The 15,089-nt window shown below is 35.2% G+C and overlaps 1 protein-coding gene across 1 annotated transcript in view; it reads right to left on the bottom strand.

Moving 5' to 3' along the window:
- Trpc6 (transient receptor potential cation channel subfamily C member 6) overlaps positions 1-2,175 on the bottom strand; it is a 174,243-nt gene extending 172,068 nt beyond the window's left edge. Inside the window, exon 1 of the mRNA XM_048795993.1 lies at positions 1,940-2,175. Coding sequence (XP_048651950.1) covers positions 1,940-1,953 — 14 coding nt within the window. The 5' untranslated portion in view covers positions 1,954-2,175. The remainder of the gene's footprint in view (positions 1-1,939) is intronic.
- Between the last annotated feature and the right edge of the window lie 12,914 nt (positions 2,176-15,089).

The following is a 15,089-nucleotide window of genomic DNA, read 5'->3' as shown; positions in this document are numbered from 1 at the left end:
GGAAATGGAAGGAGACCCTCAGGGTTATACAAAATTTCATACAAGAGGAAGTGAGGGGAAAGGGGAAAATAATACAAGGGGGAGAAATGAATGACAGTAGAGGGAGTAGAGAGAGAAGAGGGGAGGGGAGGGGAGGGGGGATAGTAGAGGATAGGAAAGGCAGCAGAATACAACAGACACTAGTATGGCAATATGTAAATCAATGGATGTGTAATTGATGTGATTCTGCAATTTGTATACGGGGTAAAAATGGGAGTTCATAACCCACTTGAATCAAAGTGTGAAATATGATATATCAAGAACTATGTAATGTTTTGAACAACCAACAATAAAAAATTAAAAAAAAAAACACAACAATTCTAAGCACCCAGAACCTAAAAAAAAAAAATGAAAAGTTAGACCCAATATAAAAAGCTTTTTAAAAATAAAATTAACTATACTTGACTTAGGAAGAAATAGAAAAATTGGAGAATTTTTATTGTTAATATAGATGTTGAAGTAAAAAAAATTATTACAAAGAAAATTCTGGACCTAATGACTTCAGAGTTAATCTCTAAAACATTAAAAGAATAAATATCACCAACATAACAGAAAGGGTAAAGAAAATTATAGGAAAATTTTCAATAATCAAAAATAACTGTCACAAAACTTCTGATAAAACAAATCAAAGTTATCATGTACAAATTAGGTGTATTATGATATGAAAGTATGACTTAACACTTGGAAGACAATCTATGCATTTGACCACAAAATTAATATAATCAACCAAAAGATGTAGAAAAGCATTTGATAAAATTCAAAACTGATTTTAGCTGATTTTGAATTTCCTGATTTAAAACTCTTAGGAAACTAGGAACATAAGGGAATGTACTAAATCCACACAAACCAATAACAAAATCATCTTTAATATGCCATATTGAAGTCGTCCTATGGAGAGCAAGAATGAGAATAAATGCTTGTTATTTGATTTCTAGTTCTCATTGTATTAGAAGTCCTGACCATTGCAAGAGGCCATATATACACATAAACATATAATAATACATTATATAGTATATATAAACTATGTTATATTAATGTAATATAATACATATAATAATACACTTATATATATATAATGTATTAGAGAATTGGAAATGAAGATATAAACTGATTATTTTCAGATAATAAGACTTTATCAATATAAAATCCAAAATATAATCCTATTATATCTAACAAGTAATGTTAGAAAATTTGCTAGATGCAATATCAATAAAGACAATATATTATACTTTGTATTATATCAATGCATGATTAAAATATAAAATAAGGCTTTTTAAGAGGGCATTAAAACATGAATTATCTATAAATAAAATTAAAAAATGTTCAAGACTGCTACCAAAACTAACAGATATTTTATAGAAAAACAAATATTTCTATGAACCAACAGATATAACAGTCATTATTTATAATAGATATAATATTGTTAAGATGGTAATTCTCCCCAACCTGATATATACATTGGTTATAATTTCAAAAATTTAAAAAAAATCCAACCATATTATTTTGAAGAAATTTACAAGTCAATTCTAAAATTTACATGAAAAAGCCAATGTTAGATTTAATAACTTCAGTTCATCAAAAGACAATATTAAGAAAGTGAAAAGACAAGTTTAGTTCATCAAAAGCCAAATATTAAGAAAGTGAGAATACTCTGGAGAAGCTATAGGTAAAGAAGCCAAGAAGGCTCAGGATCCAGCCAGAATCCTCACATTTTGTAGTACTCAAATCAAAGTGAAGGGACCAGAAAAATGATTTTGAGAAAGATTCATCACTGAGATTGCAGAACAAGCAGGGCTGAAACTTGTTTCATCTCACTGACTGGCTTCCCCCATTAAAATCACCCAACTTGATATCTGACACTGACATTTCCAAAGCTCTATACATATTTCCAAAGCCATACCTTGCTTCGTTCATCACTCAGCCTTGGATTTCCACGACAGAGAATGAAACCAAATTTGTGATGACTTGTTTGGGCTTGATTTCTGACTATTTCCCTCATAGAGTTCCTTACTACTTCCCCTTATTTAGTCCAAATCTTATCAGCTTACAGTTAACTACCAGTATATCTCATGGCTTGTATAAAAACTCTTGTTAAAAGTTTTCTAGACACTAAGTAAGACATTAACAGGGAATAAATATTTACTTCATTTGTTTTATTTGAGGCCTAAGGTGCTGGCACTGAGATAATACCTACTAAGCTTGATACTACTTTAAAAGGTTGAATTTTTAAAAATTAGAATTAGGATTCTCTTTACTAACATTTAATATCAAGATAAGGCATGTATGCTAGGTATGTATTCAAAATATTCTACTTTATTTTGTTTATATTCTGAGAAGTATTTTTATAGCTCCTGTTTATAAAACACATTGTTATGGCAATTTTTAAAAATAATCTTTGTATATATTCTGAAATCTTTGAAGATCTATTTTGGTATGAGAATTTAGATTGTACAAGCTAGCCTTGGCTCTAATTTAATTATACCCATGATTTCAATGTGTTTCCAGATGTTTAAAACATTAGAATTGTAATAATTCTATAGTGGCTCATATTATAGAATTCATTTCCAAGGTGGCATTTAATCAGCATTCCTGACATCTCTAAGTACAAAACAAATGTATTTTCATTATTTACCACACAACCCAGTTTTCAGGGATCCTGCTATCTACACAGTAATGCCTGAAATGTGGTGGGAAACCTCTAAAATGGTTCTGATGATCCTCAACTCTCTTTGTGAAGCCCCTTTCCTTGAGTTTAGGTAAAATTTAATTACTGGCTTCTAATGAGTAGGCCATGACATAAGTGACAGTGTGTCAGTTCTGTAGTTTGTTTACAAAAGTCTAGGACTTCCATCTCGGGAGCACTTCCACATACTCTCCCTGTTCTCTTTCAGGTTGTTCACTCTGGGAGAAGCTACTTACCGTCTATGAGAACACTTAGACAGCCTAAGGAAAGATTCATGTGGCAAAGAATTGGCCAACAGCCAGGGAAGAACTGAAGTCTTCCACAACCACATAAAAAATCCTGGAAGTGAATCTTTCAGCTCCAGTCAAATCTTGAGATGCTGGTAACCTAGACCAACAGCTTGACTGTAAGTTCATAAAACTGAGCCAGAGATACCCAGTTAATTTATAGTCATATTCCTGACCAACAGAAACTATGAGATAATAAATGTTCATTATTTTAAGCCTCTTAAATTTGGAGGTATTTGGTACACATCTACAGATACCTCATAAAGTGAGTAAACATTAACAATAAAATGCTATTGGATTCCTATTTAAAGTCTTTTAAAATACTTAATTTCTTAATAATTTATAAGTGTACAGCAAGTTACCCTAAGTAAAAGTCTCTGAAGGTAGTATTTAACATTAGTCAGCATTGCTTGGATGCAAGTCTCCTCCCAGAATGCCTATAACTGCACCATTTTTGCTTTGAGAATTCCTCTAAGACTGGGAGGGTGACACAATTTGTCTACTGACAAATTACTGTTATAAACATCTAATGACTTCAACAATCTATGATATACACACTCCAAATGTTAGTATTTACTACCTGAAATCATCGCCTCTTCCATGAGGTGATGGTGACTTTATGTCTGGCAGTTAGTTTCTAGTCTCATCATAGTGCTTATCTTGCTGACTTAACATGATTGATGCAGAAGAGATCATGATGCATTAGGTCACTACTCGGGTTTTATTTTTTTTACCCAGCAGACCTGCACTCACTTTATTTTCATAGACATGACTCTATGTTATCAGTTAACTGGTTAATGCTTCCTGAAGAGATTTTTAAAGGTTCTATCCTGGACTTCAATCTGGAGAAATACCCCTGTTCAGGTATCTACTTTTAAAACATGCACTAAATCTTATTATTCTTAGCTCAAATCTTTGTGTCACCAACTGCCTAATATCTCAGAGTCTCCCATACTTGCTATTTATTAGTTCCACTAGATTTGGATGTTGGCCCCAAGCCCAGTGGAATATGCTAAATTTTGCCTTTGAATATGACATTTCCTCCAAATAGCCTGGATTGACATGTATTTGGCTCTGATCAATAGCCTGTCCAAATATTCCACCATTATACCATAGTGTTAACCTAGACATTATAACTAGGTTGACAGCAGTTAGTTATTTGTCATCATGAAAATCATGTTAGCTGACCTGGCTGGACTTCCTCTCATTACCTCAACCTCATCTGTACCCTGCAAACAACCAACTCCGTTGTGGTGCCTGTTATCTGACCATATCAAGTCAGCTCTCTTTTATCACCGGCTGACTGTGCCCTATCAATTCCTATACAACAAACTGGCTGTGTTCTCAAGAAAGTAAAGAATTTATAGGAATTCACCTGTAATTAAATCCAAAATTCCTCTTCCAGGCTAGGTCCCTTTATCCTAACCTCTCATTGCCTCTTTCAATTTTCTTTCTTTCCTTCCTATCTTAAAGGATTCAGCCTCCAAATCCACTCTACACTCATGGACTGCTCTTTTTCTGATGACTCTGCAGTAGGACTCTATTCCTCACTTCCTTGCTCTTTCTGAAAACAAGGTCTTATTCATGTAAGAATCTTTTGCTTCAATATGGAAAATAAGTGAATCTTTAAGCCCCCATCAAATCACAAAAAGATGCCACATTCTGATATGTTGCACAGACTCAAAATCTTTCCAAGGTTTTTGTAGTAGTCATCCCCATCTTTACCAGAGAATAGATAAGAGTTTGGTCTAACCTTCAATTAGTACCTATTCCTAGATTCCTTAAGTCACAAAAGACTTGGCACATTTGAGAATAAAAAGACCTGTATGGATAAAGTCTGGGTGAGTGAAAGAGCATGTGGAATGAGAAGAGATTAAAAAGAACAAGGGCCACGTTGAGTAGACATTAAGCATCGAATTTAGGAGTTTAGATGATATTTTTAACACAATAGGAAGACATTGGAGGTTCTATACTTAGGAGTCATAGGATCATCCTACATTCTATGTGAAAAACAGATTGATAAAGAACAGGTGGGAAATCAGGAAGAATAGCAGGAAGAGAGGCTCCAGCGGTGATTCAAGCAGGAGGTGATGCTGCTTAGACCAGGTGATGCTGGTGAAGACAAAGGGAAACCAATTGAGGAGGTTCCATGAAGATATGAATTACAGCACTTGCTGATGGGGAGGTGGTGAGTAAAGAAGAATCAAGCAAGACAATAGAGCGATTGGCTTGAGCACTTGGGTAGATTATAGTGACACTTATTGTGAAAGAATATACTAGAGAAGAATAGATTTGATGGCCAAGTGGAAATCATAATTATGATTGAAGAGTTCAACTTTGAATACATTACGTGGGGTATACCCAAAGAATTCACAAAAGGAGGTGTAAAATTAAGCAGCTGTGTACATGAGTCTGGAATGAGAATACAGGGTTGAATTAGAGTAGTAAATATGTGTGGTATTAGAGCTATGGAAAGTTATTCTGAAGGAGGGAGTAAAGAGAAGGGGGAAGAGGACCTAAGGTGTAGACCTGTGAACAACATTTAGAGATAACCAAGGAGGAACTTGTAAAGAGGATAAAGAACAAATTGCCAGTGGGAGTAAGGAACTCTTATTAGAGTGTAGAATCATAAGAGCCAGGGAAGAATCATGTTGAATTCTGTTAAATGTTTTTCCTGCATATTGACAAGATAATACTGCATATTGACAAGATAATATACTTATCCTCTATTCTGGAAAATGTGGTTAATTAGATATATTGAGATGCTAATATCAAACCAATCTTGGATTTTAGGGAAGAACCACACTCAATCATGATGATTTATGTATTCTTTTTATACAAATAATATGTATGATTTTTTTGATGTTTTGTTTAAATTTTTTGCACTTATGGCCAATTGTTCATGAAATATATTGTTCTAGAATTTTCTCTAGTTATGTGACACAAATTTTTGCTATCAGGCTTGTTCTGGCCTCAAAAAAAAAACCCATTGAGAATTGTGACCTCATCTTATTTTCTGAAAGAGTTTGTGTATGATTAATATTTTAATCCCTGACATGTGTTGAGACAGTTGAACCATCTGGGTCTACACTTTTTTTTTTTTTTGGCTGGAAATTTTGATTTAAAAACATTCAGTGTCAGCTGGATATAAAGTTATTCATATTCAATTTTATCTTGTTCTGTTTTGAAAAGCTGTATATTCAGAGAATTTTTCAAATTCAATAAGTAATCCAACTTTTGTTTGTTTTTATTGGTTCTTTTTAGTTGTACATGACAACAGAGTCCATTGAGACATAATTACAAATCATGTAATATATCTTGCTCTAATTCAGTTTCCCCGAGCCTCTCCTTCCCTCCCCTCCCCTCCCCTCCCCTCCCCTCACCCCTGCTCCCTCCCCTTTATTTTTCTTTCTGACATTTACCCATAGCTGTTTTTTGTTTTTTGTTTTTTTAAAATTTCTTGTGGATGTACACATGGTGAGATTCTGTGACATATCCATAACTGTTCATAGGAAAGTTATGTCAGATTCATTCCACCGCCTTTCCATCTCCCTTCCCTGCATTCCCCTGTGTTTACTGCACTAACTCAATTTTTTTCTCAGATTTCACTTGTTTGAGAAGTGACATCAGCAAGTTAGAAGAGTAGGAAATATCGGCCTTCATTTCCCGACAGAAAACAGAAGTTATCCCTGAGCATAAAGAGCCATTGGAGGCTCAAAAGAAAGAACATGCAACAGCATAGTGGAGCAAAAAATGAAGAAGAAGTGCACAGAAAGAAATGCTGGAGAGAACCGCCTGGCAGAGACATCAGAGATGGATAGGAACATAGAAGGCAGGGTCTGTGGGCCTCAGCCCCACAGCGGGTGCCCCTGCAGTCCACAATGGCCTGCCCCTACAGGGCCGCCACCGCCTTTGCCCCTGAGGACCTACCTCACCAGCTCCCATGGCATTGTTGTCACATATTTTAGATTTTAATATATAATACATTTTGTCTGATTTGGTATATTTTAAACAAATTAAAAGAAAAATAAGTTTTAAAATTTCTGGCTGTCTTCATTACCTATTGTGGATGTGGTTTTCTATGTAGTGCAATTCCGTCTGCCTGAGGAGAGAATTCCTTCAGTATGTCTTATATTGCAGGTCTGCTGGTGAAAATTTTTTTTCGATTTTCACTTACTCGATAATGTTTTTATTTTACCTTTATTTTTAAAGGATATTTTCACTGGCTTTCGAATTCTGAGTTGACCTCTTTTTCTCTCAGTATTTTAAAGGTTTTGTTCCCTACATTCTGGTCTCCATTAGGTCTGGTAAGAAGTCAGCAGCCATTCATATTATTGTTATTCTCTACAAAATGAATCATTTTTGTTTGCTTTCAAGATTCTCTATCATTAACTTTCAGAAGTTTGACTATGATATGCCTAGAAATGTATGTTATTTTCTGTATTTATCTTCTTTGGGATTTACTAAACTTCTTGAATCTATCAATTTATGTTTTCAGTCCTTCCTTCTTCTGTCCCCATTTTCTCCTCCTTTCTCCCCTCTCTGTGAAAACACAATTATGTGTCTATTATGTTTTTGCAACAGTGTTTCACAGGTCTCTAAAGCTCTGTTCACTTTTTCTTTTATTATCTGTTCTTTTCTATTTTTCAGAGAACTACAGATATCATCCAATCTTTAAGTTCAGATTTGTTCTTGAGTCATGTTTGCTGTTAACCCCATGACATGAATTTCTTACTTTAGACATTTTACATTATTTCTATCCTATTACATTTATTTTACATTTTATTTTTTTGGCTTCAGAATTTCTACTGAAATTTTGAACATATTTTATGACTAATTCAAAGTCCAGTCAGAAAACAGAAAACTTGCCAATAATTTGACTGAGGGAAATGTCACATGAAGAAATATTAACTGAGAGACAAAGAACTCTAAGGAATATATAAATAGCAGAGTAGCCACCGTCTTGAGGGCTATAGAAGAATAACAAAGAATGAACAAACATGGAATAAGTTACATCTAACCCTAAGGCTGAGCTTCAGTCATTGAGGCTGTGACTGTGACCCACTAGCGAGCAGGAAAATTCAAGATGTTTCAAGTAAGAACAGCAAACAGGAAGTGACCTGCTGATGAGGCTACTGGGGAGCCACCACTTGGGTGTCGCATGTTCTACAGGACACCTCACACTTGATAACCAGATTTTTTTAAAAAATAAAAATAAAATGAAAAACATATCACACCCAGGAAGAGAAGCACCATCCTCCATTAGTGCCTTTTAGCATTTTCTACTAACAAACCATAGCACTGTGCCCACTAGCAACAGAGAAATGTTGTGGGAGATAAATTTCAGAGACTCCAATTCTGTTATCATCTCTAGATGATGTTGATTTTTGTTCCAAACAGTTAAATTATTGAATGATCTCATTGAATTTATAGCGGTTTGGTTTCCCACTGTTTGGAGTGGGTTTCATGGTTTATGTTTAGACTTGAATCATTTGGATTTGGATTCTGGGGCATAGTCTTTACTCCTGTAGCATGATATCAGGGCTTAGCAAGGATTTGAAGGGAGTTTACACAGAGACTGAGGGCTTTCCCTTCTGTGGCTTCCTCCTTGCCAGAATTTCTCCATTCAATTTCCAATCCTTTGGGCAGCCTCCAACTCTTTCCTCTGATACCTGAAGTCAGTGATTTTCAGCTTATTTCCAACTGCTTTGTGCATTTTGGGCTGTACAGTTAGTTCCCTTAAAGAAAAAGCCATATTACAGTGTTACAGTGTACCTCATCACTAGATGAGGTACACTGTAATATGGCTTTCTTCCTTTAGATGTCAAATCTTTTGCAGGTTCTACCCTGCTTTTTCTTACTTGCAAAGTCTTGAGATAAGCTACTCTTCCATTAGTGGAACCAGAACCAGACAAGAGGATTTCTAAGGAACATTCTTACCTTAAGGGATTTGTATTCAATTTTAAGCAGGAGGTAGATTGTAACACACATAAAAATGAATTTGCATATTCGTGAAAGAGTTATAAATTTTCATTTTAGCACAATATGTACTGTACTTCAGGACATAATAACTGCAGTTCTAGAAAGAACATTAATTGTACTAGAATGTAATAATGGAAAAATTGGATGAGTGTAGCCATATTATAGCTTGTCTGATATAGTCAGAATAAACGTGGAATATTCTATCTTCATTGTAAATGGCTTTATTTTAGTTAACAGAGTATGCTTACAATATGTGTATATAGACACACAATAAAGAGATCAATACAATATAGAACTCACATTACTCTTGAATTTGCACTATGCTCCTCTTTGGAAACATGGACACTTCTGCATGGGTAAATTGTTGTTCCTGCACAAACTATTAAACATGGAAGATCTCCTGGGCAAAACACGGGGTCACAAAGCACAGCTGGCAGAAGAGAAATAATTGGGGAAAGAAATTATAGCTCAGTGACAAGCAGACACCTTCAGTGGTCTGTTTTTTTCTCTTTACTTATTAACTTGTCTGAAGTTCCATTTCTCTGAAACTATAAGTTGCATGTGGCTTCATGCTTGTTCAGATGTATCTCTAATAAATCTAGTCTTGAACAGAACTTAATCTTGTTGCAATAAAAGGGAAGGGTTAGCAAAAACAGAAAAGAAAAAAGCAGCTCCTGCTCCATACAATGGTAAGGAGATATCAACCTCTGTTTACAGAGGGGAAATGTGCAGAGGCAATTGTCTGCATTTTTCTGTATTCTATTAAATATTTCTATTGTTTTTCTTTTCCCTCTCTAAATGAAAATCTTATAGACTAAAAAAAAATCAGAGAATACATGAAAGAATCAAGAAGAAAAAAAATTTTAAGACACTTCTGATCTCACCACCCTGACATGGTTATTATAAACACTTTGCTGTATAAACCTACACGTATAGAGAGGAGTAACATTTACCTCTTAATTTGAATGTACATCTATTTCACTGTTTGGTGACAGCATATTGTATGGATGCACATACTTTTAAACTTAAACTTTATGGTATCACTCCTCTAGTAATAGGCATTAAGTTTATTTATTTATTTCACTTGTTAAATGACACCAAAAAAGCATCCTTATTCATGTATTATTTTGCATTTTTCAAAATTTATGGTTATTTATTTATTTTCAATTTATTTTTATTGGTACATCATGATGACACTTAATAGTGGGGTTCATTATACAATTTTTGTATATGCATATATCATAGTTTGATCAATCTCATGCCCCAGTATATTCCTTTATAAAGGTAAAAGTGTTGAGTCAAAGATCATAGACATCAGTAAGGTTTTTTGTGGATACTCATAAAGAATCTTCTTGATAGATTATACCAATATCTACTCCCACAATGATGGCAGTGTGCTCTTTACCCCTGAGATAAATGCCTAAAATTTTGAGTACATGCAATAACAATAAAAATGATGAAAGCTAACTTTTGAAATGCTTGCCATGGGCCAGCATCTATCTGCCCATTAGCATTTTACGTGTAAGTTTAAAATAATTATATAATGTAGGAACTTTGATTATTACCATTTTACAGATAAAAATCTAACACCACAAGGAAACAAGTAATCAGTTCAACATATAGTAGAGGTAATGTCAAGATTTAATCTCAAGCACTCTGACTCAAGACTGATCTTTTAACATTTCAGAAGAAAGAGTTTGACATAGCAGAGGGAGTGGCAGAAAAACCCTATTGTGAGAGCAGTAACAACTTTCCCTCCGGCTTCCTGTGACACCACTTTCTTAGCATTCCTCCCATCTCACAGCAGTTTTTTCCTAATGCATTTGCTCCTGAGGCTCCTCCTCAGGTTAATCCCTAAATAGCACAGAACTCAAAGCTCAGTCCTGGGCTTTTCTCTCTTTTCTTTTTACACAGTGTTACAGGTGATTTCCCTCCGTCTTATCATTTTAAAGATTATATAAAGTCAGTGATTCCTATACTCTGTTGGCAGTCCTGACCTTTTGTCAGAATCCTAACCAACTGCCTTCTCAGCTCCACTGCAACGGATAATTAGCACCTGAAGAAGGACAGAGCAGACTCAAGAGGTTTCCTTGACTTGCTCCTCATTGTCTTCCACATCTCTGACAACAATATCACTGTTACCAAGTTGCTGAGACCAAAAATCTGAGTTACCAGTATTTCTTTTTTTAAAAATATATATATTTTTAGTTGTAGGTGGACAAAATACCTTTATTTTTTATTTTTATGTGGTGCTGAAGATCAAACCCAGTGCCCATGAATTCTAGGCAAGTGCTCTACCACTGAGCCACAGCCTAGCCCCAGTTACTGGTATCTCTTATTTTTCCTCTCATCTTCTACATTCATTCTCTGAGTACCTTTGGTCTATCTGCCTCCAAAGTACACCTTGATTTCATCCTTTCTTTTTTCACTATCACTACCTTAGCTCAAGTCTCCCTCAGGTCTAACAGTCATTTCTGTACTCCCTATAGTCACTCTATACAACATTGTGAGTGTGTAACCGATGTAATTCTGCAATTTGTATTTGGGGTAAAAATGGGAGTTCATAACCCAATTGAGTCAAATGTATGAAAGATGATATATCATGAGCTTTGTAATGTTTTGAACAACCAATAAAAAAATATATAAAAAAAATTATCTTTAAAAATTAAAAATCTGATTTATCTCACCATGGTTTGAAATCTTCAATGGCTTCCAGGTAGAGTTAGAATAAAGTTCAAATCCTTACTCTAACTTATAGCCTCTTCATTACATGGAACTTGCCTTCCTCTCTTTTGCATTGGATACCACTCTTTCCCCAGAACACTACATTACAGATATTCTGCTCTCTCTTCTGTTACTTGAAAATATCAAACACGTCTGTAATGATATAACTTTGTGCTAACCATTTTCTTTGCTGAGAATGCTCTTCCCCTTAATCTAATGCTTCTCAACTGGAGGAATGTTGTCCCCCAAGAGAATATTTGTTAATATCTCCCCAGACATTTTTATCATGACTAGGAGGATTCTACTGCCTTCTAGTATAGATTAGAGATGTTACTAAATATCCTATCATGCACAGGATAGCCCCCCTAAAACAAAGAATTATCTGGTCCAAAATTTCAATAATGAGAAAGTTGCGAAAATCCCACATTTATTCATATATACTGGTTTTCTTATTTTTTAGATCTCATCATGTATTCTAATTCTTCAGAGGTTTTTTAATATCATTTTTTATTATTGTTGTTTATTTTTTATGTGGTGATGGGGACTGAACTCAGGGCCACATGTATGCTAGGCAGGTGCTTTACCACTGAGCTATCTCCCCAGCCCCTTCAGAGGCTTTTTTTTTTAATCACATAAACCCAAGTCACCCACTGTTATGATAGATGATTATAACTTCCTATAAAATATTTATCATTCCATAATTTTTCAGGTTTGTTCATCATTTTGCTTGTTCTCTGTGTATTTCTCTAGATGCAAATGACATGAGAGTACCAGTATTTTCTTCCTAAATACTGTATCCCAAACACCAAGAACTGAGGTCTTACACAAAGAAAGGATTCATAAATATTAGTAGCATGAATAAAAAACCTGAGAGTTCTGGTTTTAGTGGAGAAGGTGAAAATATTGGTCACTGTGACTTGCTAATTTATATTAGGAACCTAGAGGTCAATGTAGGTCAGATACTAGAGAACAGAAAGGAACTCACAGGTGGGTGGGGTGGGTTAGAGCATTCACCCGACAAAGACGTGTAATTACAGGGATGTCAACTATTTGCAAGCTCTCTAGCAACAATGGCAGAAGTGCAAGAAGGAGGGAAGTTTTAGGCAACAACAACAAATACAAAATTGGCAGCAGAAGTCCCAGGTAGCTCAGTAGAATTCTGATCCACCTTTCTTTCCTCTCTTCCCCTACAACAGTGACAGACTCAGCATCCACATCACAGGGACTAAAACCCTAAAAATCCCAAAATATTTCACCACTGATTGAGATTAGCACCCAAATTACCTACAGAATTGACATGGTTGGTAGCTGAAACCAAGATGATTTTAGACTTGTACTGAGATGTCTCCAAGCAGAAAAGAGCATAACCTAAGTTTAAGAGAGATTGCCATCAGTAAGATCAAAGAATCTTCTCCTAAGACACACAATATATTAGACCCAACTTAATTGATATTTTATTCAGATCAATCAATCAATCAGATACTCACCAGGTACCTACTGAATACCTAGATTAGCATTGCCAGGTCTTCTGTTTCTGGTATGGCCTTAGATAATAGCTGTGAGAGTGGCACACTGAGGCTGACAGTATATCAAATGTAAACCAGGTCCCAACAATAAGACACATCAGGCACTGGGGTCAGCTTGAGCTGTGGCTGACAGAACCGCATAGTAACCAGAACATAGAGACAGAGAATAGGATCTGCTTCCAACAAGACCTGGCAACAAAGATACAAAATGGAGTAATCTGACATCTTGAAATGAAGCCAGTGTACAATGATGAAGATTCTAGAACAGATAATAAATCACCAGGTGGAAGGGAGGCAGGCACTGGACCAGAACTTTGCTCTAAGAGTTTTGAGACCTAAGAGGTAGAGACAATTAGTAAAAGCAAGGCCCAGTCCAACTGCCTTTGATTGACTCACAGTATATATGCTACCAATTCATGAATTCTGGCAAAGAAGGGGAAAAAAATCAGTGTATGGGACTTTTCATGGTAAAGATACCTAGACCAACCCAGGCAAGGATCAGCATACTTTCTCTGTTTGAAGGTGATCTGAAGGCAGGACATTGTCAATGCTTTCCATAAGGCCAATATTAGAGAGTGAAAATCAAGTTTAAAAGTCAGGACAAGACTGTAAGGAGCTCTCAATACCAGCATGGCATAAACAGAAAGTTACTATCTGACATCTCTTTTTCTTTGCTTTCTTAGTAAAATAACACTGGTTTTATTTTGAGCAACAATAACTCCTGTTAAAAATTGCACTTCTTAGCCTCCCTCTTAGTTATGTGTGACTAAGCTATAAGTAACCCCCAGCTATATGTGACTAAGATTTTTCCAAACTTACAAAGTCAGCTTATGGAAACTCCAGACTTAATGGAGTATCCTCTTGACACCCCCAAAAGACTAGGGGAGATGCTTAAACTGGAGTAAGTTTATTTCTATCTACCTTTCCTCCTTTGTGTCGGTGATGGGTACAGGTGGTAACCGTCTTATTGAACAATGAGTTAACCTTGAGACTAGAAATCATGACTGGAAGCCATTGACTAAAAATGGCATACAACAAAGATAGAAAGAGTGTAGGTCCAAGAAGAACAAAGGAGCTGTCATACCAGTCATGGCGTGCCTTTCTGTAAGTTTATCTTTTCCTTTTTGTACATAGGACAGACAAAAAGATCTACTTTGCTTTAGTCACAGTTAATATGGCCTTTCCATTATGTGCAGTTTCCCCTAAATTCAACTGATAGAGGTGGCTAAGAAGGAGGGTAAGCATACTCCAGAGTGGCTCCCCATTATCCCCACTGCCGAGAGCACATGCCCTTAGAGAATAACCTTTCCTTGAGTATGGGCAGGTTTTGTCACTTTTTTCTAGCCGAATAATTACTAGTTAAGATTCTGCTATTACTTGCAATAGTGTGCCACACAAATGCAATGCTTGACAAAAATTAGATGATTTATATTAATGCATTTTTACATTTAAAAAGGAAGAAGAAAATAACACAGATTCATATTTGCCCAAAATAGTGTGAAGATTAAGCAAACACTGAGATTCTCAGACAAAAAGATATAATGGAACTGCAAAACATTGTTATTAATTAACAAAGTTGTAAAATTTCAAATTCCAAGGACAGAAAAATCTTGTAAGTAATTATGAAATTCAATGTACAGCCTATAGACTAAAAAAAAAATACTTCTTTTAAGGAGTAAAAATCTTTGAGTATATCCTTTGATTTTTTTCCAAATACAAACAATCCAATTTGGTAGACTCCCATCTTTCACTCAGTGGTATTAAAAAAATAGCAGATGACCTAATAAACATAAATATCTTCTAACAATGTCACCCAATCAAGTGCATTTTAGTATATAAAACATAGCT

The sequence above is a fragment of the Marmota marmota genome, unplaced genomic scaffold (assembly GCF_001458135.2).
Source record: "Marmota marmota marmota unplaced genomic scaffold, marMar, whole genome shotgun sequence".
Lineage (NCBI taxonomy): Eukaryota > Metazoa > Chordata > Mammalia > Rodentia > Sciuridae > Marmota > Marmota marmota.
Note: the sequence above shows the minus strand (reverse complement) of the source record. Positions and strands in the feature narration are given on the sequence as shown.